The 22,409-nt window shown below is 41.1% G+C and overlaps 1 protein-coding gene across 2 annotated transcripts in view; it reads right to left on the reverse strand.

Annotated features, from left to right (window-relative positions):
• Positions 1–1,651: 1,651 nt before the first annotated feature.
• adcy5 (adenylate cyclase 5) overlaps positions 1,652–22,409 on the reverse strand; it is a 98,610-nt gene continuing 77,852 nt past the window's right edge. Inside the window, exons 9-21 of one of the 2 annotated variants that reach the window (XM_072686115.1) lie at positions 18,541–18,563; positions 17,441–17,585; positions 15,354–15,451; positions 13,878–13,965; positions 10,751–10,867; positions 10,421–10,585; positions 8,496–8,671; positions 7,861–7,881; positions 7,343–7,475; positions 5,666–5,929; positions 5,218–5,422; positions 4,713–4,837; positions 1,652–4,175 (exon numbers count right to left, since the gene is read on the reverse strand). In XM_072686115.1, the coding sequence (XP_072542216.1) occupies positions 4,047–4,175; positions 4,713–4,837; positions 5,218–5,422; positions 5,666–5,929; positions 7,343–7,475; positions 7,861–7,881; positions 8,496–8,671; positions 10,421–10,585; positions 10,751–10,867; positions 13,878–13,965; positions 15,354–15,451; positions 17,441–17,585; positions 18,541–18,563 (1,689 nt within the window). In that variant the 3' untranslated portion in view covers positions 1,652–4,046. Of the gene's footprint in view, positions 4,176–4,712; positions 4,838–5,217; positions 5,423–5,665; positions 5,930–7,342; positions 7,476–7,860; positions 7,882–8,495; positions 8,672–10,420; positions 10,586–10,750; positions 10,868–13,877; positions 13,966–15,353; positions 15,452–17,440; positions 17,601–18,540; positions 18,564–22,409 lie in introns of both variants that reach the window. The other variant, XM_072686114.1, reaches the window with a different exon arrangement.

The raw sequence follows: 22,409 nt of genomic DNA on the forward strand, positions 1-22,409 counted from the left end.
ATGAGCTCTGCTGGTTTATGGCACCAAGACAGATGCATGGCGTGTGGTTAGGTAACTGAAGAGACTGTAGCTGGGTTAGCTTTTAGTCTAGCACCTGCTCGCTTCCCTGCAAGTGTGCAACGTGGATGTGCAGTGGATTAGCAACATTAGCAACATCAGCTCCAGGGCATGACTATAGACGCCTATATGTTTAGACTGATGGACTGCATTTACAGTATGTGGAAAATGGGGTAGATTTTTGGGCAGATCATTGCTCTCAGACAGTACAACACAATTGCATTGAAGAAAAAGCATACAAAAGCTAGCTATACTGTAAGTACTGTACATTTGATGAGTTCTGCATTCCAGAAAATTGGCAATTTGCAGTTCATTGTTCATGTTAACCTTCAGCCATTTTTCTATTCACTTAAAAAAACAAACGAAAAAAAAAAGCAAAAGCAAGCGATCATGGTGGTTAGGTAGGCATTTGAAACGGTCATTTCCTTCAGAGCAGCGTGGCTAATGAGGCTAATGTTCCAGGTTTGCTACAGTCACGCTCACTGCACCAACACAGCTTGGTGTTGAGCAGATCATGGCCCATTTGAACCTATTCGTACGTAAATGCATTGAAAACGTCAATGTATGCGCAGTTGTGATGACTCCCACATAATTGAGGTTATTTTTTCCTCCATGTGTGACTAGGCTCACAGGTGGACTCATTTCACACTCCTGTTTGGCAGGCAGCTTTAAACCTAGACTTCTGCTCTGCCTTTCAGATAGGACCTTGACATGTAATCTTGCCTTGCATACATGACCTCCTGCCTGCAAGTACTGAGCTTCTGCAACCCTCAGAACACTGATCTAAGGTCAGCCCCCTCTCTTTCCATTTAATAACATCCGTCAGACTGTGAATATGCGTTTGATTGAATCCCTGTCTCTGACCTTTTGACGATTGTCTGAACAGACTGACATTAGAACAAACTGAAATCTTGCGACCATGTAACAGCCAAGCTCTCTTGGACAAAAGACCTAATTTGCCATATAATATCAGGCCTGGGCCCATTTTAATGTCAATGAGATGCTCTTTTCATGCTCAGCACAAAGCGCCTTTCTTCAGTGAAGAATAAGCCTTAAAGGTTCCTATAATAGCACGCTTCAGACTCAGCTGACTGGCCTGAATGCATGCAGCGGTCAATTTCAAGAGCAATCAAATCATTCTCTGCTTGTAACAACTAGCCGGGGTAGTTCTTGGATATTCAAGGTGTCATTACATTTTTTTTTTTTATTCAAGGTACTTCTGAATATTTTGTATCTGAATGGGTCTGCAACCATTACAGAAAGGCCACTGGTCATCCTGAAGCCTGACTAAGCTGAGCTGGGCTAAGGATGTAAAAATACTTATAATACTCATTCCTTGTGTATCTTCTTATATATTACTTTTACCATCCTATAAAATCATGTTTTATGCATTGGGTTGGTCATCCTAGCTACATTAACCATTTACAGCTGCACTGCCTACCCTGCCTATACTATATGATCAATTGAACTGGTGAGTGGAAGAAAGTGCACTGCTGCCACCCTTTGGTTATTCTAGGCAACATCCCACATCCACGCCAAAACAAAAAGTCTGACCAATGTCTGGCTTTTTTTGCGAAGGAATTTCAGGAACACATAAGCATTGAAGTGATTTATTTGAATGTAAAAAAAAAAAAGATGTTTCTTTTTGACATGGCAGACAAGAAAAAAAGAAACAACCAAAAAACCCCCAGCAACCAATTAATTAGCTCTGTGAACTTTGCAGTTCCGCTGAAGGTACCATTGAGATATAAAAAAAGAGCACTCTCCCATACATACAGTTTCAGAACCCGGACATCTAAGGAAAAAGGATGTGGATTACATGTAGTTTGACCTTCACCCCATCACTGGAGGATTCCTTGCCTTCTCGCGGTGACGATTCTGCTTCATTTGAACAGAGAAAATCATGGCACCTGCACTGATGAGAAAAAAAAGGCCTCGGGCGACGTACATAAGAACATAAAAGTACCAAAACATAAAGGGTGGCATCCCTGTAGCTTCTCTTGTTGGACAAAGTGGAAGTGAGGACATATGGCACTGTTGTTTCTTCCTAATAGAAAAGAGACTAAACTGCTTTTGGAAGCCCAGCAGGGTCCAATTTGTGAATAATGAGCAAAGGAAGGAAGGAGAAATATAAGAAAACAAAAAATCTATTACTATATTACTATGTATTATGCAGTTCTTCCAAGTGAAAAAGCCTGAAATCACACACACTGTAACAGACACCTCCCGAACAGACGATCAGTATTATCACCCAGCATCATCTTTCCCAGGCTGCTGTAATTCAGGTGAAGCGTTAAAGATGAGAAACATGATAATCTGATGCTTATCTGCCCGTACTTGGCGATATTTACACTGGAGAACCGTCCCACTGAAGCTATGCCTGACCTCATGGATTGGATGCTGATGAGCATGGCACTGATGTTTAGTGGTCACTCAGCACGCTTTACATATGAAGGCCTCAATTGGAGAAAATGAACATTCATTGGGTCGTACCATCTGATTGAGCTGGAAGGGGGAGAGGGGAGGGAGACAGGATGATAGGCTAAGGAAGGCAGAGGTGCAGTGCAAAAATGGCCAAGGGGTGTGGCGTATCTAAAACGAACCCCTACAGCATACAAACTCCTCTTGTAGAGCGCAGCTTCAACGCGAGGCTAAAAGCAGTGAGATCTGTGCTGATCGCAATTCCTGTTGCTTTAAAAAGCTGTGGCTGTGTTTGTTTCTTCATTCCAAGACACACTGTACTTCACTCCCCAGGATATAATGACTCATGTGGGGACTTTGAGAACGCTGTTGTGGTCTTCGAACTTGTGCAGTGGCCAGTGTGAAAGGAGCGCGAGGGCGAAAGACTTTACAGCTAGTTTTAAAAAAATGACCCCCTACCCATTAAAATATGCACGACTGCTGCACATTTCTCTTAGATATATACATCCGAATACACATTGGTGTTTTATAGACATCGCTCTAATATATTAATGTACAAAATATAGAATCTAAAATAGTCTCCATAAGGTTTGGTATCTTTTTTCTGAGACAAAATACAAAATGTCAAAAATACAAAATAAAGCCAGGCTTGGATGCTCTCTCTATCTGTCAAAGTGTCTTCGGTGTAGTGAGCGGGCGTACATTTACTTGAGAGTGGAGAAACACTTTTCTGTGTATGCATGTGTGTCTGTTTTGGTGGGGGTGGGGTGGGGGGTGGGGGGGGTCAGAGGAGTCCTGTAAACACACACACACCTACAAATCAATCTGATTCTGGACTTTGACATGTCCAGACATGAAACACGCTCCGCTCTCACTTCTTAGCCAAGTCACTGAAGAGTTCCTGAAATGTTCCTAAGAAGTGTGTGTGTGTGTATGTGTGTGTGTGTATAGCTTTGCTGTGCCATATATGGCCAAGTAGGTAAACCCATGTTTAGCTCAACAGTGTTTGAAGACAACAGAACTGTATGAACATACATTGCTTCACATACACAGATGCATTAGATACACATAAAACATCTGTTGCTTTCATAGACCTCAGTGACATCACGCCTTCTGTTTTGGAGCCACCTGGGTTTGCCAGCACGGCTGCGGAACACTCATGTAGTATTGCCCTTCTCATTCGGAGGAACGGCCTCAACGCAGTGCACCCGTCCTCCCCCACACTGGAGAAAAGTACGAAAGGGAGAACTGCCTGCATTTTCTGAGATTCCTTGCAGTTTGGTCTTTGGTCTTTCCACATGCCCTGGTTTCGGTAGGCAGAGCTCCAGAATGAGTTTCTCCACACCTTAACTCAAGGCGCGTAAAGGCTGCCTCCATTTAGGCCATCAGAGGCCTCAGTATGTGGAAAGAGCAACATGCTCCAAGACTGGGCACGGGCCATCTCGAAACAATCCATCCACGGTTCCTATAGGCCACGGAGACCACAGTGCCCCAGTCATTCCCTTCTCCTCCACATGTCAAGCCACCTCACACTGTCATTAGTGTTGTGACGCAAGAGACAGTGGGTGTTAACTACTGCTGGGTCCACCGTTCAGGAAATAGGTCATCATTTCCCCTTTGCCCTTGACTTTGACAACACCTCGGCATTCCAGCGAGTAGTTGTAGGAATTGAGGACCTGGTAGAGGTCAGTTGTAACCTGGTAATAATGAGAAGGAACAGAGGAGAAGACAAAAAAAAATGAATTCACCTGTATTTTAAGGAAACATAGGGCACTGTTTCCCAACCTTGGTCCTGGGATATAATGCAGGATTTCTCAGTTAGCTAGAGAACCTAAGCCCAAAGCTAAGGAGTCTCCAGTAGAATGTTCCTCAGCCATTTTTCTATTGCACAGCTATTTTTCTATAGCTGAACTGAGAAATCAGTTGTATTGCTGTCAAGGGTATACTCGTTGGGCTCCCCAATGGCAGAACCAATAAATCAGCAGGCAATTGCTGGTTCAAATGGAACGGAATCATGAAGAGAACATGTAGACCTTTTAGAACTTTTTGTCCTAGGTTTCAAAAACTGATGGTTGACAAATTGATGGTGACAACACTAAACATACATAAATGGATTTGACAAAAATAACACCCCCCCCCGCCCCCAAAAAAAAAAACAAAAAAAAAAAAACTGAAAGTAAATGTAGATGGTATATTTATTTATTTTAAGCTAAAAAAACCTGACCACTTCTCACCTGTATTCTTTCAGGAACTCCAGTGCTGTCCATGCGACTGGCCACATTTACTGTGTTGCCCCAGATGTCATACTGGGGTTTACGTGCCCCAATAACTCCAGCCACTACAGGACCCATATTGAGACCTACAGGAACAGCACAAGATCACAAGCTCAAATTACAAGAAACCATTGCCTAGGTACCATTCCATGTTACTCACATTAGCCTCGTTATAGCACTGTAAAGAAAAGAAAATTGTTGACACCAAACCACATGTCTTGGCTTTATTTGGTGATTTTTTTAGATACTTTAGACCAGGGGTGGGCAAACCCAGTCCTGGAAGGCCAAATTCCAGCACAGGTTTGTAGGTCTGTTAGAGCAGGGAAATCAGTAAACTGCGCTGGATTCTAGTTGCTTGGCCCCTGTTGCTCACCCCTGCTTTAGAGGAATCCTTGAACACTGAACTATATCTGGCAGACTGCAAGTAGGAAAATCTGAGTGTAAGCTGCAAGGACAAGATCCTTACCAATCTTCATTTTGAAGTTGTTGAAGGAGTGCTCATTTATGTACTTCATCTGGTCCATGAGACGCATGGCATAGTCCGCCAGAGCACGAATGTGTGAGCGGCCGGCTTTATCATAGGTAGAGTCATTTAGGCCAGAAGCAGCCATGTACGTACTGCCAATGGTCTTGATTTTCTCCAGCTGACGAAACTGATCTTCACTGATTATCTGAAGAAGACAGGAAGAAGGAAGGTCTTGTTTTGTGGAAAGAACAACATGCCTGTGGAGTTCTGTCATTTTTTGGCAGATAAATCTGCTGGCTCAAACTGTTCAGTGCAGTATGTGAAATGAATGCCAATCTAATTTATTATGTAACTACAGAGTTAATCATTAATTACATAGTGATAGCAAAATGACTAATAATGCCATCAAGCCCTCTACCAAGGCTCAGCACAGATCCTGACACTCTACCTCATCAAAGTCAGCAATGATTTCATTGAGGAGTCTCAGACACTCCACTCCCTCGTTGTTGGCCTCCAGCTCTACATAGAACTCAGAGAAATTGCTGATGGAGGCGAACATGACCGCCACACACTCGCAGGACTGGTAGTACAGCTCATCATTCCTCCGCTCCCGCGCCAAGAAGTGAGCAGCAACATCTTTAGGGAGAATGTTGTGAAGGAGACGTCGATTGTAGGCCTGCAGCTCCTCCATTTCCTCCTTTTCCTCTGTGGCCTGAGGAGGAAGAGCATACACAGAGTGAGAGGGGGAGCAATGCCAACTACGAAGGCCAACTGGAGCACCATACAGTTTTCATAATGTGGAATGAATGCTGATTATTAGGGACAGCACATTGCAAAGTCTCCCAGATTTTTAGCCACTTTCTTGTGCTGCAGTTTTTCAGAACACCATTCCGACACTGTAGCGTGTTCGTATACATTTTGCCATGGTTTTTGCTTGGCAACCACTTTTTCATCATGAATGAATGGCACAAATTTGCAGCAAGGGTTTGAGCGTCCCCTCTAGTGTTTTCATGATACTGGTACACTGGCAACACCCTTGAAGTCATGTGAGATATCAAAGCGAACACTGAGAAAATTCCTAGCAACCACCGGAGATACCATATGACCACATACCAACTACATAGTGCCACATGCCAACTAATCAGAAGCACTCTACCGACAAAATCCTAGCAACCATTAGAAACACAACGGTAGATGCTTAGCAACATCACAGCAACCACTTGAAACAGCATAGCAACCACCTTGGATACTATATCAACTGCCTAGCAGCACAGAAATTATTTGGAAGCGCAACCGTCCATAAACCAATTGGCCCACCATAGCAACAAATCAAAGCAATCATGTGGAACAACATATAGCCACAGCATACCAGCCACTTAGCGCAGCAAAGCAGCACCTAGCAACTACGTGGGAATTGCTTCCTCTGCGCAATTAACCTGCATTTGTTTTTCAGGAAATGCAGGTTTCTATTTATTTGAATGTTACTCATTACCCTGATATTATTCAGAATCGGTCATGTGGAAATACATCTGTAATTATCAGCTTTTAAAATTGCAGGTATGTTTTAATGAATATTTTATAGCCAGATATATTTTAATGAATTGGTATCGACTACATTAATCCCAAGCCTTTATTAAGGGAATGTTACCCCCCTGCGCTCTGTTTATGCGTAGACTGACAATTATCCAACTGTTTGGAACTGTTGTACCCAGTACCTGCACTGACCGTGCTGTGGCTGCAGTTTAAAAACAATAATAAAACCAAATCAAATCAAATAAATAATTACTAATAAAAGTAGAGTATAACAGCAGTAGCAATCTTTTTCCACCTTAGTAGTCCAAAGAAAACAAACAAACAAACAAAAAAAAACAAATAAAAAAAGACACTTTACTACAGCATTTTAAAGCAACACAAAATGTAGCCAATCACATTGTGTTCATTGTTCATGGAGTTTACTGTAATATTTTAAAGTAATTGCCAGCTTACCATATTTTGCCTAAACTGTACTGGTTTTACTAACTATTTAGTACTGGAAGTGTACACTGTGAAGGCTCTATTATCTACTGAATTACAAATGTCAGATCGGTACTCCATGTCTGCATATGCATGAATGTGTAATTTCTACCTGTAACTTCCATAAGAAGTCAAGCCTGGCAGTAGATTCCACTTGCTGCGCATGTAAGTAGAGCGCTAGTACGAAGACCGTAATGACCACCGGGGTCATGATCTTCAGAGGGACCCTGGAGTCGGTCACACAGCTGCAACACACATATAAAGTTACACTGAAATACATTTTTCACATTTAAGATCTGCATACATTGTATTTATTTCATTAAATTAGCCATGGTATTTGTTTTATACAACACTGAGCCAGCATCTGAAAGCATGTGAATGCACTGCTTTTCCAACAAGGCCATGGAGAAAGGACACAGAATTGCTCAAGAATGAAGAAATGCTTCGCCTTTCACGAGAATAGAATTACACCGAGATAACACGATAACATCTCAGTTATGCATCTACAAGCATTAGCAGTGTGCTTGTGCAGTGATAGCAATCATTATGGCAAAGCAATCAAAACAACATGATGTGGTTCAAAGGGTTTTACTTCACCTCAGTGATTCCATTTAGGTGATAACATCTTACCTTGTTCCATTCGTGTACTCACTGTGAATGCAAAACAAAAGGGAAATGTATCAGGAGGGGCAAAGCGCAACAGATACCACTTTATCTTCAAGATAGATGTTGCAAAAGCAATCCAAGCCAAATCAGCAAACATCCACTGAAGAGGGCTTTCAACAGTTTATTTAGCGCTAGGTTAAAAGGCTGCAGCTGAACCGAAAGTCCCATGGATGTAGGCAAGAGCCAATGCACACATCTATATATATGCCTATCAAATCTCCTGTGGGAAGATAACTGTTTATTTAGTCCATCAAACTGCTGCCACTCAGTTTCCTTTTCACCGCCTCATGATTATGAGAATCTGATTATGCCGGGTGATGCTATAATTTCAGATTAACAGTGAAGTCCTCATTTCGCTCAAAGCACACACTCTGAAATAGCCTATGATTTTCCTGCCTACATTAACATCTGCAATTTGCCTGTAAATGCTTATTAAACACACAAATGGAACATAGATTGATATGAGCATAACACACACACACAAAACACAAGACCTGAATAATTAAATGTATAGAGAGCATTTACAAATGGAATGGCTTGATATGCAACCTTGCACTATACAGTACACTGTTCTGTACAGATTGTACAGAATGACTTACATGGCGTTGGCGATCACCAGCAGGTCCCCGTTGTCAAACAGGCTGACCTCCGGCACTTCCACGATGAGCACATACAGGATCTCGATGAAGAGCATGAGGAAGAGTTTCCCGATGCTGCTCATTTGGAGAAACACAGAGCAGGCCAGCAGGCTGAGCAGTACACATGAGGAGAAGTACTGAGGAAGAGGAGCAGTGGGGTTACTTCAAGGCATGCAGTTTGTAAATGTAGGGCACATATCAGCATTTTTCTTCTTATGTTTTTGAAGATATATTGGCTAGAGATCAAAAGATGAACAGGAGACAGCAGATCAGAACCTCAGCTTTTATCTTCTGATATTTACATCAACAGATATTTATTCATGTTAAACTTCGAACATGGCATCTTTGATGGGAGATCACTCAGTTTGTGGAAACAGCATTTTTTCCTCTGATGAAGCCCTTTATTGTGTTGAGGGGTGCGTTTTGGGTAATTGTCTTGCTGCACGATCCTTCCAGTTAAACTGAAATTCATTGAAAGTGAATTAAGCATCTGCAATTAAGATTAGTGAGCCGTTTCAGAAGAATCCATGCAAGCCCAAGCCATGGCAGTACCTCCACCATGCTCGAACAAAACTTTGGCCTTTCCTTTACATTGGTAGAGGTTAATCTTGATCCTCAGAAGTTTAAAAGTTTATAAACTTTGTTCCAGAATTTTTGTTAATTTCTTAAGCCTTGGGTGCACTACACAACTTTTAAAGTGGTAGCAGATTATAAAAAGCCTGGGTATCTCACACTTTCCGACTGAGTTTTGCAGATTTTTATGGCAAATGGAAAAAAAAATGTCTATCGTACACAAAACGTCTTGGGATTATCCACTGCACTTCAACCTGTTGTTGAACCAAACTAAAAACAGCCCAAAACACGCATACCTTGTGTTACCTAGGAGTCATTTGAGCTGACCCAAAACTAAAGAAAGGTAAAAAATTGCCTTTGGGTGAGCTTGTGGGTGGGAAGATGAGTCAGCATGGTCTGTACAGACTGCAGAGGCAGTTGTAGGGGAGTAGCACAGCACATTTTGGAGGATATCCTACATCTCAGGAAAATGTTCGCCTCCAATACGATTTTCTGTTCCACCTTAAATGGTGCTGCAGTATCGGACATGTACTAGCGCCCGAATGCAGCTGCTGTTTCGCTTTGTTTTCATTGGTTATTGATGGGATCCACTTAGATCGAATCAAACACATTTGATATGCTCCTATATCTGAAATGCAATTGGGAGGCCAAAAAACAGATTCTGAGGACAGTCGGGGCTAAAATCCGGGTAAAAATCACGTAGTGTAACCCTGTCTTGATGAGTGGTTTGCATCTTGTGTCGAGACTGTTATATCTTTGTTGATATAGTTACAATAATTATTATAATAATTCTTTACAGCTCTTAAAATCTTTGTCATCAGCTGATGTTGTTTTTCTTGGCCGGCCTGTCCGATGTGTGATTGTTCGTACACCAGTAGTTTCTTGCTTCTTCAGGATGTTCCAAGTTGGTGTACTGGCAAAGTCCATAACAATAGGTCTGATTTTCTCAGCTTCCAAATTGCTTGTTTTTCACAACAACTCCCTGGTTTTCATGTCAGTTTATACTTTTTAACAATAGCAGCAGTCCCTACAGGTCAAACCCAGGCCTCAAACCAAGAGTAGACATAATAATTGTATTAAAGAGCAGCCAATAATTGTTTAATCAATCTAGCAGGAAACCTTGACCACAAAAAACATCATCAGTATTTTTGCTCAACTGAAAAATGGGTGCTATGTTTGTATCACATATAGATGCTGTCGTCACATTAGAGACTGTATGTAGGAATGATTTTACTCAGGTCTTTTTTTGGTATTTGCCTCCCTTGTATTTGTAGAGACTGACGCAATGTGGAAAGTTTTTGAGCTTTGTTCACCTCAGGGAAGTTGCAGGCTGGTGAGGAGCTGTAACACAGGTTGTCCTGGGACCAGAGAGAGTAATTAAAAGCAGAGCTGCGCACGTGGCAGGCGTTCACGCTGCTGGGGCTGATATTAAACTCTCGTCCCAAACACGTCTTCAGATCATCAGTGCTGCATGTAAACTAGAAGACATATGTACAACAGAAACAATCAGGAGGCTCTGGTATTAGCATCCACCACTGTAATGTCCAATGTCCTTTGGGTATCCTTACAAGCGAGAGTTTTATTGGTATCCTGATCTGTTATATTATTCAGAAACACTTCGTATTGGAAGAAGGAACACTCACAATGTTGATGAACGCTGAGAGAAAGACCAGGACGATGGTGAAGACTCCCACCAGAGCGCTGTTAAGTCTGGACTGAACAATCCTTTTGGACAGGTCCTGCAGGGGCACTGGGAAAAGCTGTCCAAATAAAAGAAATGTGAGAGGAGCTCCACAGCTTCACATTCAGCACTGGAACACATCTCTTAAAGTGTTCTTGGCCAACATTTTCTTGTATTTTATTTGTCCCCACTGAGGTCTATTTACAGCCTTTGAATGGGATTATGCAGCAAAAACAGTCAGAACTCATTTTAATGAGACCATTTTCCAGCCTCCCTTCATGCTTTAAGCTGTTACTGTCCCTGTTCCTCTAACTATATGTCCAAATGTTAGTGGACACTCCTTCAAATGAATGCATTTAGCTACTTTAAGTTTAATCCATTGCTGACACAATTAGCAAATGCACACACACAGTTTGCTAATCCCTATAGAGAAGTATTGCCAATAGAATAGGACGCTCTTGTTGCTAAATGCCATTAAATCCTCACAGCAATGCTCTGAAATCAAATAAAAAGCCTTCCCTGGACAGTGGAGAGTTACTCCAACAAAGCTGGATAAACTCCTTTTAATACCCTTAAGTTCAGAAGCAGAAACAATGAATGAACAGGTGTCTCAATACTCTGGTCCATATAGTGTATTCGGTTTATAAATGCAGTCATATGCAAGCAAGTTTGGATGCCCCTGGTCATGTTCGTTTTGATCATTATTAAGTAAAAATAAGTAACTAATCCTGTACAGAAAACCTACTTATTTATTTCAGTTTTCTGCAAATATTAGGAATGTACTGAACTGTATTTATTTGCAGAGTTTAGCATATTGGACAAAAAGAAATTATAATATAAAATGTGTGTGTGTGTGTGTGTGTGTGTGTGTGTGTGTGTGTGTGTGTGTCTGTGTATGTGTATGTTCTGTACACAACATTTTATAGAAAATGTTGGTTTTCTTCTCTTCTAAAAATCTCTTAATGCAACCAAAAAAACAAACAAACAAAAAACACTGATGTAAGCATTCCATCCCATCAGCAGCGCAAATATCTCACAAAGCTGTTTGTCAAATTCCTCAAGAAGCAAGTGTAACGACCAAAACAGCCCTAAATAGAGCCCAACACTGAAGGACATAGAAAACTTTATGATTTCAGGAACGCTTCATCGATTTTCATGAGTTATAGAAGTACAAGTAGAAACTGAACACATATGGATTCCAGGGTATTATTACACTTGAACATGCTAACATTCCCCTTATATCATTTGTCTACACCAGGGGTGAGCAAACAGGGGTCTGAAGTCCAGCACAGTTTGCTGATTTCCTGCTCTAACAGACCTACTAAACCCAGTAATTACCAGACGAGTTGACTTAGGTGTGCTAGAGCAGGAAAAGCACAAATCTGTGCAGGAATCCAGCCCTCCAGGACCAGATCTGCCCATTCCTGGTCTAGACAGTTGGTGTTTCTTTAATCGTTCTACCATCAACTCATCAACCCATCAACATCAGCATCCGTGGGCAGTGACCTTGTGGAAACTTTGAACTACATGTGAGTTTTTGTTCGAGCAGAATGAGGGACTTTTCTGAAAGACATTTCACGGTCAGGGGTCAATCTAATTCCCCAGCAGAAGGAAAGAGGCTCCTTTGGCTTGTCATTAGCTGCCACAACCATGGAGGCTTTTCGCAGCAGCTTTCACAGAAACCTGCCAGATCCTGGCTGCGTCTTTGTCTGCAACTGTCTGACTCATGCTCTCTCGAGACCAGCTAAAAGGTGACACCAGTTTAAAAAAACAATTACATCCATATGGGTCATTTACCAAAAGTTTGTTTACCCTGTTGTTCCGTGGGCCTGGCTCTTAAAAATGACCTGTAATCACTGTCACTGTCAGACTGGGATTGCGGCTAAAGCCTCTTTCAGCACATTTTTCCTGACAGATGGGTGAAGGAACACTGTTGTTGTGCTGGAGAGCAACTGTGGTGTTTTGCTATGTCAGAGCAGATTCATTTAACCCTTTCATCTGCATTTATTTGGGTGTGCGACATCTTCCTGATAGGGATACATAGCACACAGTCATTATTGCTGCTGATGGCACAATGTCCATTTTATTATGTCTGCAGTAACTGTGTTGTTACACATTCACAATCATGCAGTAACTACTGTAACAGCTGCATTACAGTAGTACAGCTAATTTCAGGTGTGTATCTGCTTCAGTTTCATATGGACTCATACATTTACACAGGTGCAATTCAATGTAACAGGTGTAACAGGAAAAGCTGCAATTCTTATCAATACAATTACCCTCATCTTATAACACATTTATAACCACATGAGAGAACACACTGTTATAGCTATTGAGATACACTTGTGTAATTGCACATATCGAAAATAAACTGAAGTGCATGTGTGTTTACACAAACTGTACAACTGTAATCTAGTTGTAACAGTGAACACATCACCAGCAGTTACATTGTTTGTGGATGGATTATTAACATGTAATAACACAGTTATTATAGATACTTAATACAAAGTGGGACCAAACTAAGTTTTGGTAAATGGACTGTATGAATGTGATGTGATGGGTCACCTTTAACCCTAAAGGGGTGTTTGTGTGGCCAGACTTAAGTTGTTAAGCACAGTTTACCACCATGGCAATCAACACGCTTTCCATGCAGTGGGTACAGGGAGCAATTGATAATTAGGTAAGAGTCAGCGGTTGGGGATTCAAACCAGCAACCTTCTGTTTCCAAACTTTAGGCCATGGCTGCCCAAAAGCTGGGGTCAGAGTGCAGACTTAATCATGTTTTGTCACACCAGGAGTATTGCTTAAAGGCCCAGCTGCACAGCGGACACAGGTATTAAACCTACAAAACTGTAAACAATAAGCCAATGAAGTCTGATTCTCATAACTGTCATTTTATGGTCATAGCAATTACCAAACTCTTTACAGCAGTTAAATGTACTGATTAATAACTAAGATTAATAACAGAGTAAGAATCCTAGCTTTCAAAGGAAACTATTTCTGTATATTGTTATATGCTGGTGAACACTTTAAGGACGTATCTGACCTGTAAGAACGGGGAGAAGTGTGAATGATAAAAGATCACTTACCACGTAACAGGAGTAAATGGCTGAGACGAACATGACAGCCATCAGAATTATAAAACAGGACACATAGAAGCCTATCATCAGGCTGGAGCTGAGGAACAGAGAACAGAGACGCTTAAGAGCCAGGATCCAGACAAAAAGACAAAAAAAATGAAAAGAGACAGACATTGTAAATGTAAGATGACACTGAAAGCAAAGGATCCGGAGAGAGTCGGTAGGACGGAAAAAATACAAAGAAACAAGGAAAGCATGAAACACAGGGGGGCTGATAAAACATCCTTGTGGGACCCTTCTGAGCTGGTGAGAAAATGGACACCCCACTCTAGCCATCAGTAAACAGAGCCGTACAGTGGTAGAGTGGTGCCGGGCTGCTGACGGGACGTTAATTAAAAGCGGCTGTTAGTGGAGCTGGAGGAAAGCAGAGCAGTGGAGCGGATTCGATTTCTCTAGATGTACTGAAACACTCGCTGTCTTTCTCTTACTGAAGTGAAAAACCACAAAACCACACATCTGGTGTTATTGTACATTTATTATGGCCTTCACTTTCACATACAGTATAAAAATGACCCTCTTTTAAGTCTTTCATTCAAGCCAACATCTTTCCAACTGGGCTAGTTCTTACTGAATACCTACTGAGCCAGCACTGCCAGCAGAAAATAAAGAGCCGTTCACAATGAACCAATTTACACAGTCAGGAAAGAGTGTCCTTTTAAGAGTTCCTTAGAAAAGGCAAAAACTATGACAAATGCATCTTATATAGCATCGATCGCAAAAAAGTTTGGGCACCCCTGCATAAAATACGGGCGTTTTAAATTTTCTAGAATAACTACTGTTTAATTTAATATATTGCAGCAAAAGAAAAAAAAAAAACACATGAAATGTGGTGTGTTTAAAAGTAGAGCCACATGAAGTACTTATATATTCTTTTCCTTGTTAAACTCAGCAGATGAATAGGAATTGTGCTCCTATAGAACTTGTTCATGTACTTTCAGTTAGAAAATCAACAAAATGTGTCATTAGATCATTTGTCCAGGGGCGCTTCAGCTTTTGCAAGATTGAATATAAATACAGTATAATGTCCAAGGAAGACAAAAGGAAAAAACGTCAACTTTTAATGTTTAAATTTTCTACGTAAAAATATATTGTTTAAAGTCATATCTGAAGACATATTTTGCGTGACAGTGTTGCCATATAAAACACTGTGTTGCAAAGATTACACTAAATAAATGTGTCCTCATCGTTTAAAACTGGTAGCTGCTTTATTCACTGTCCAAGTTATTCTGGATGAATAGACCAATAGAAATGCTCTAAATTACTTGGTACAAAATTGTTTTTTAGCAACTTATATCAGCTGATCTTCTGCTTACAAGAAGAAACACTCTTGAATATCGTCACTGTCCAATGAAAACAGAGTTTACTAAATGAATCATGAATCATAAATCAATCATGACAACTGAATGTGAGGTGGTCAATACTTACTGTGGTACGATGACAACTTGGATGAAGCAGATGAACAAGAAGACGAGAGATGCGCATGCTACGTACGCTCCAAACCTGGAGTCTACCTGCTTAGAATACTGAAAGAGAGAGAGAGGACATAAATTAAGCCATATTAACAAAACAGGAGTACAATTTCTGCACTGGACGGCTGGGCGAGGGGACAAACAGCACGTTTCAGTGGGGCTAAAAAAACACCACCATAAGTAGAAGAAGTGAGTGAATAAAAAAACACCCATGTGTCACAAATGCAACAAATGAGTTCTAGTAATAGAGTTTACAGGAGCAAGGAGAGGAGAATATTAAATAGCAGCGCTGATGAGAGCAAACTCATCCCATGTCTGAAATAGGCTGTTATGTACACGAACAACAGAAGAAAACAAAAGCAGCAATTACGTCTCCTTAAACATAACAGAGCTGGGTCTCTGATCTGAACCAGAGGTGGGAGGGCTGCTAAAAGGGTCAGTAATTGCAGACAGCGGAGGTAAAAGTGGTGTATCCCTCCTCCATTACCTTTTCTTTCCCCTTTTTACCTCCATCAAAGTTTTTTTCTTCCCTTTCTGTTCTGCTCCTCTGTTCTAAGTGTATTCTGCTGAGCGATTATGTATAGAGACTGTCAAAGCCGGACGTCACTAGGTCGGTCGTGATTGATTTAAAGGGGTGTGCAGTTGTTCAGTCGTGACTATGGTTTTGACAGTAGCACTATAAAAATCTCAAATCACCTTTTCACTAAAATATCACCCTGTGACTCACTCTGGACTCAGGGTCTCGGAGTTCACTTCTGCTATTCATCTCAGGTGCATGCCCTGCTTACTTACAGCTCACAGGTCTATAGGAGACATACTGAACATGAATGTGGCACTTCAGAGAACAGCACTGATCTAAGGGCAATAGATTCTAAAGTGGATTAATTATAACCAAAAATGCATGCTCATAAAATGACAATTTTTCATTTTCAAATCTAAAAATAAAAAGTGGACCGTTTCTTATGTCTTTCAATAGGAAAAAAAAATCTTTTTTGCAAAGCTTATATTAAAATGATTACACATGTCTATAATAATTTCATTACATGTTTTAACCCATAACCAGGCACTAACTCAAATGTACAGCTGGGGGTTGGGGGGCTTAATAAAGTCCTTGAGCAAGATTCTGAATTTGTATCATTCCTTTACTGTAGTGAATGGCTTTAGGGAAAAGTAATTTTGTAGTAATAATAATAATAATAATAACAATAATAATAATACATATATATGTATGTTCTCCAACTACTCTCTAAGCTAAAGTTATTATTTATTTCACTCACATCGATCAAGACTTTAGGTCCTATTCTGCAGTTCCTTAAACTCTTCCTGTCTCATTACGCACCTTGAGTCAACACCATTGGGTCTGAATTGTCAGTGTCTGCATTTTGATATGATATGATCAATGTTTTTAGAAAAATGAGCATTTGGGCAGTTTTATAGTTTGCTATTATTCAGTTGAACCCAAATCATTACATCAGTACTTTTACATGCGAGTACAATTTTAAAAACATTGTAATAAATTAAATACTTCTTTAAAAAAAGATGATAGAGGCATTCCAACACTTTATACAGACTATAGAGTGATCTTGTCCTAATGATGATCAATGGCAATGAGGTTGTCATACCAGAGTCCAACTTTACTCTTACAACAAAGCTGGCCTTCTTTAATCAGTCAGTTCCAAAAGCAGACATGTGATTTCAGAATGCAAACTAGACGTTTTTGGTTCCTGGAATGTCATCTATGATCAATAGTGTGTTAAAAAAAATGACCAGGAACATTTCTGTCTCTGTCAGTTGAGGTGTGTGCATACAGTCTGTGTACTAGGTATGCTACCACTGGATGAAGTGCTGTGGGTGTTGGGGGAGGTTTTATTTGAATTATTTTAACATAATAATTAGGCAATTGATATAAGAAGTGTCTGGAGTTTCTAGAAATAACACAATTAGTGCTTAGAGCTAATATAGGAAAGTTTACAGTGGGAGTCACAGTGTGTTTATGTTTGTTTGTTTGTGTATAGAACCAGCTCAGGGCACCTAGAGCAGTACCTTCTTCTCGAGGTCAGGCTCGCGGAAGGTCAACAGGAACTTCTTGACGTGCTCAGAGCGCAGGCGGTCGATGCTGCGGGCGTCGATGGCACGGCCCAAAAACTCGTCCACTTCGTCCTCAGGGTTCAGGTTTTCCTGAGTGTTTCTGAAAATGAAATGTCTAGATAACACAAGACGAGATGCACGTTGTTCCACTTTGAGCCTCTCCTGACTGTCAGCCTGAATCTCGACGAGCATCCACAGCCATGCCCCACCACCAGAGCCCTCGGCACGCTCATTCAGTCACGCACTCACGAACGAACAAACGACAGCAAGCAGAATGCTTCAAAGGAGCACGGCTCCCAATCAATCAGCTCTCTTATTCACAGCGCGATCAATCGATCACAGACCACACAATGGGTTTTATGCAAGATGGTTATTATCTTGTGCAGCCTGTTGTGCAGCTCTTGATGATGATTAATGCACGATACTGAATGGTGGTCTCCAGTCACAACAGCGTACAGACAAACATGCAGATTTCAAGCTAGTCTGGCTAATATATCAACACTGGCACTGTTTATTATGAAGAAATCAAATATTTGTTTAAATCTGACAATAAACGCCATTCTAGTCAAAGAACTGCAGAGGCAGGAGGGTCAGTCAACTGGGGAAAGTGCTGATCCGTCAAATACTAAACATTTTTCAGCATTCTGAGTAAGAACTGTCAAAAGCACTGGCCTGAGCTGTGCTTTTAGACACTTCCACAGTTTGATGGCCGATGATGCACTGAGCCAAGGTGATGATTCATGCATGGATTGAGCAGCACACTGACTCTGTCCACTGATTCAGGATTAACAGCTTTTCATGCATCGCAAATCCCCAGATCTTTTTCACCTAGTGAGCAGGAGAGGGAAAGCATGTCTTCCGGTGCCATCTTGAAAAAATACTGGGTGTATGGGCATCCCACTCTCTGCCCGAGACGCCGTTATTACTGTGCTAATAATGGTGAGGCTCCCCAGCAACTTTCCAAGGTGGCAGTCAACCGAAACTTGCAGCCAGTAGCTTTTCACCACGACTGATGAGACAAAACTGGGCAGAGGGAAAGAGTGGTCAATACTCACTTGTCCTTGGGGTCTTCAAATCCCTGCAGAAGAAAATAATATGTTAACAGTGCAGTAATAATAGAGCTAGTGTCTCTGTGCGATAAGAAAGCAATAAGAAGCAATCGGTGCAGCAGGCTGTATTTTTAGCACAACAGTGACCCCTTCTGGAGGTGTCTGGCAAAAGAAGTCCAGGAAAACCTAAATGTAAACTAACTCTAAGTTTCTGTTTTTTTAGCATGGTACAGTTTTTCCAGAGTCTGTTCTGCCAAACAAGCACAAACTTTTTAGAATATCACTACAGTACAGATGCTGCCTCTTGTGAAGACAGCAGTCAGGAGTCAGAAAGTTTCTTAGAGTGTGTTGTTAAAATGCCCCAGAGAGAACAACTCTGAATCTGAACTTTGACATGTCTTGCACTGCTGCAGCTGAGACACCAGTGATAAATGGCGCAGCAAGAACACGCACAAGGATGACCTGAGCACCTCATTGGTCATCGGTCACACCACTCCAGAGAAGAGAGGAGATGAGAAGGCAGAGAAAGCAGAGAAGCTTGAGGACATGAAGCATAGAGATGAACACTTTACTGTAGAAAAGACTACAGAAAGACTGTAGGAAGAAGCTATAGCAGAGAGACTATAGAAATTAAGCTATAGCAGAAAGACTGTAGAGAGAAGCTATAGCAGAGAGGACTGTAGAAAGAAGCTATAGCAGAGAGACTATAGAAATAAGCTATAGCAGAAAGACTGTAGAAATAAGCAATAGCAGAAAGACTGTAGAGAGAAGCTTTAGCAGAAAGACTGTAGAAAGAAGCTTTAGCAGAAAGACTGTAGAAAGAAGCTTTAGCAGAAAGACTGTAGAAAGAGGCTTTAGCAGAAAGACTGTAGAAAGAGGCTTTAGCAGATAGGACTGTAGAAATAAGCTATAGCAGAGAGGACTGCAGAAATAAGCTATAGCAGAGAGGACTATAGAAATAAGCTATAGCAGAGAGGACTGCAGAAATAAGCTATAGCAGAGAGGACTGTAGAGAGAAGCTATAGCAGAAGGACTGTAGAGAGAAGCTATAGCAGAAAGACTGTAGAGAGAAGCTATAGCAGAAAGACTGTATAGAGAAGCTTTGGCAGAAAGACTGTAAAAATAAGCTATAGCAGAGAAGACTGTAGAAAGAAGCTATAGCAGAAAGACTGCAGAAAGAAGCAATAGCATAAGACTGTAGAAAGAAGCTATAGCAGAAAGAAGCAATAGCATAAGACTGCAGAAAGAAGCAATAGCAGAGAAGACTGTAGAGAGAAGCTATAGCAGAGAAGACTGTAGAGAGAAGCTATAGCAGAAAGACTGTAGAGAGAAGCTATAGCAGAGAAGACTGTAGAGAGAAGCTATAGCAGAGAAGACTGTAGAGAGAAGCTATAGCAGAGAAGACTGTAGAGAGAAGCTATAGCAGAGAGGACTGTAGAAATACGTTATAGCAGAAGACTGTAAAAAGAAGCTATAGCAGAGAAGACTGTAGAAAGAAGCTATAGCAGAAAGACTGTAGAAAGAAGCTATAGCAGAAAGACTGTAGAAAGAAGCTATAGCAGAGAAGACTGTAGAAAGACTGTAGAGATAAGCTATAGCAGAAAAACTGCAGAAAGAAGCAATAGCAGAAAGACTGCAGAGAGAAGCAATAACAGAAAGACTGCAGAGAGAAGCAATAGTAGAAAGACTGTAGAAAGAAGCAATAGCAGAGAAGACTGTAGAAAGACTGTAGAAATAAGCTATAGCAGAAGACTGTAGAGAGAAGCTATAGCAGAGAAGACTGTAGAAAGACTGTAGAGAGAAGCAATAGCAGAGAAGACTGTAGAAAGAAGCAATAGCAGAGAGGACTGTAGAAAGACTGTAGAAATAAGCTATAGCAGAAGACTGTAGAGAGAAGCTATAGCAGAGAAGACTGTAGAAAGACTGTAGAGAGAAGCTATAGCAGAAAGACTGTAGAAAGAAGCAATAGCAGAGAAGACTGTAGAAAGACTGTAGAGAGAAGCTATAGCAGAGAAGACTGTAGAAAGACTGTAGAGAGAAGCAATAGCAGAAAGACTGTAGAAAGAAGCAATAGCAGAGAGGACTGTAGAAAGAAGCAACAGCAGAGAGGACTGTAGAAAGACTGTAGAAATAAGCCATAGCAGAAGACTGTAGAGAGAAGCTATAGCAGAGAAGACTGTAGAGAGAAGCAATAGCAGAGAAGACTGTAGAAAGAAGCTATAGCAGAGAAGACTGTAGAAAGAAGCTAAATCATTACACATTAGCCGTTTCGACACATCACACATTAAGCAGCTAGTTTCTCTGTCCCAGTTTCATCAATGACCAACTTGTCTCTCTCAGAACTCTGTCCAGTTGGCCTTACTTTCCAGTGAGCACCATCATGTGAGGGAGGGGGCAAACAAATGGTGGGAGGGGATTAGTGGCACAACTGTTTGTGGGAGGTCACATTCAACGCCCACGTGAGAAAGGAGTGCGCAGCTGGGTGTAAAAAAGAGTGAGTCACCTCAACGCAACCTTAACACTGATTTAACGAATGGGAGGGCCTTCGGAAATTACAGAGGGTAAACTCGCTATGGTCATATCGTGCTGTTTTTACAGCAGGAGTCCCCTGAGGCACTCATGTGACTGTTTCACACAAACACTGCGTCATGCTCCCTGATCTGCTCTGGCACTTGTTTATCTATGTGTCAAACGAATCAGGAAGTGCACCAGGGCTGATTCTGTCGAGCTGTCTTTCTGCTGTGATGGACGCTGACTGACACTGCGCTCTGGGCCATATTTAGGTGGAGAATCACACCGAATTCTGATTCTTCCAGTCAAATCCTGAGGAACATTTTGGAAGAAAGTCTGTGCTCTAATCCACGTAATCCCCTTATTCTAACCATATAATATAGTGACAAATATTAGTATTGGGACACCTGCTTATTTACTGTGACCCGGTGTAAACAGGCTCTCTGAGAACCTTGGGCCAAAGTCTGGGTGTCTTCTGTTTTAAAGCTAGAAGGCCAGACCCCAAAGAACTCCACGGTGGTTAAAGAACTATCCTGAGGTCTTGGATTGTGTTGGATGTATGTAGACTAGGCCTGTAAAACACCAGCACGTCATAGGTTAGGTTGTGACCAAAAAGCCCTTAGGCTGCTGATTGATGTCCGTTCTGAGAACTAAAAAATGCAGCTACTAGTTAGTGAATGTATTGTTCATATTGTCATTAGGTTTTATTACTATTGCTGCTGTTGTTCTCACAAATATTTCTTCTTATTATAACACATATTGTAATTACTTTATACCAGCTCATAATACAGATCAGCTGTGTTGGCGAACAGCTCGGGACAGTTTTATAACCAGCACCTTCAATTTAATTATCACTCAATTATTCTCAGTAATAAATGCAACTGAGAATATGCTAGTTAGCTACCAATCTGCAGCAATGGGACCCTTATCTGGACTGCACCTGGAGTTGACATTGATACGGCTGCCAAAGAGTCTGTTGTGCAGTGCTGGCAACTGTGTCCCACTGGTGATAAGATAGCATATGGCTTGAAAAATAAATGGTTATTTCTCCATGTAAATGCATGGGTTCATAAAAGTGCTCAAGTATTTGGTGACTTTAATTAAAAAAAGTTGCATCCTTAATTATTACATAAATAATGTTTGTTATTTAGAGGACATTGTTATCTACAGTGAAATACAATGAAAATGTAGGCAAATGTAACACTTATTACTCTCAACACTAGAGACTTCACATGCGGGAGGACTACACAACCTAAAATGATGCCATTAAATGAATAATTAATTGAAAATCAACAATTAATTTTGTGTGCACTCCTACTAGAAATCATTGGAAATCAATTGATTCATACAGGAATAATGCACTC

This window comes from Salminus brasiliensis, chromosome 8 (genome assembly GCF_030463535.1).
Source record: "Salminus brasiliensis chromosome 8, fSalBra1.hap2, whole genome shotgun sequence".
In the NCBI taxonomy this organism is placed as follows: Eukaryota; Metazoa; Chordata; class Actinopteri; order Characiformes; family Bryconidae; genus Salminus; species Salminus brasiliensis.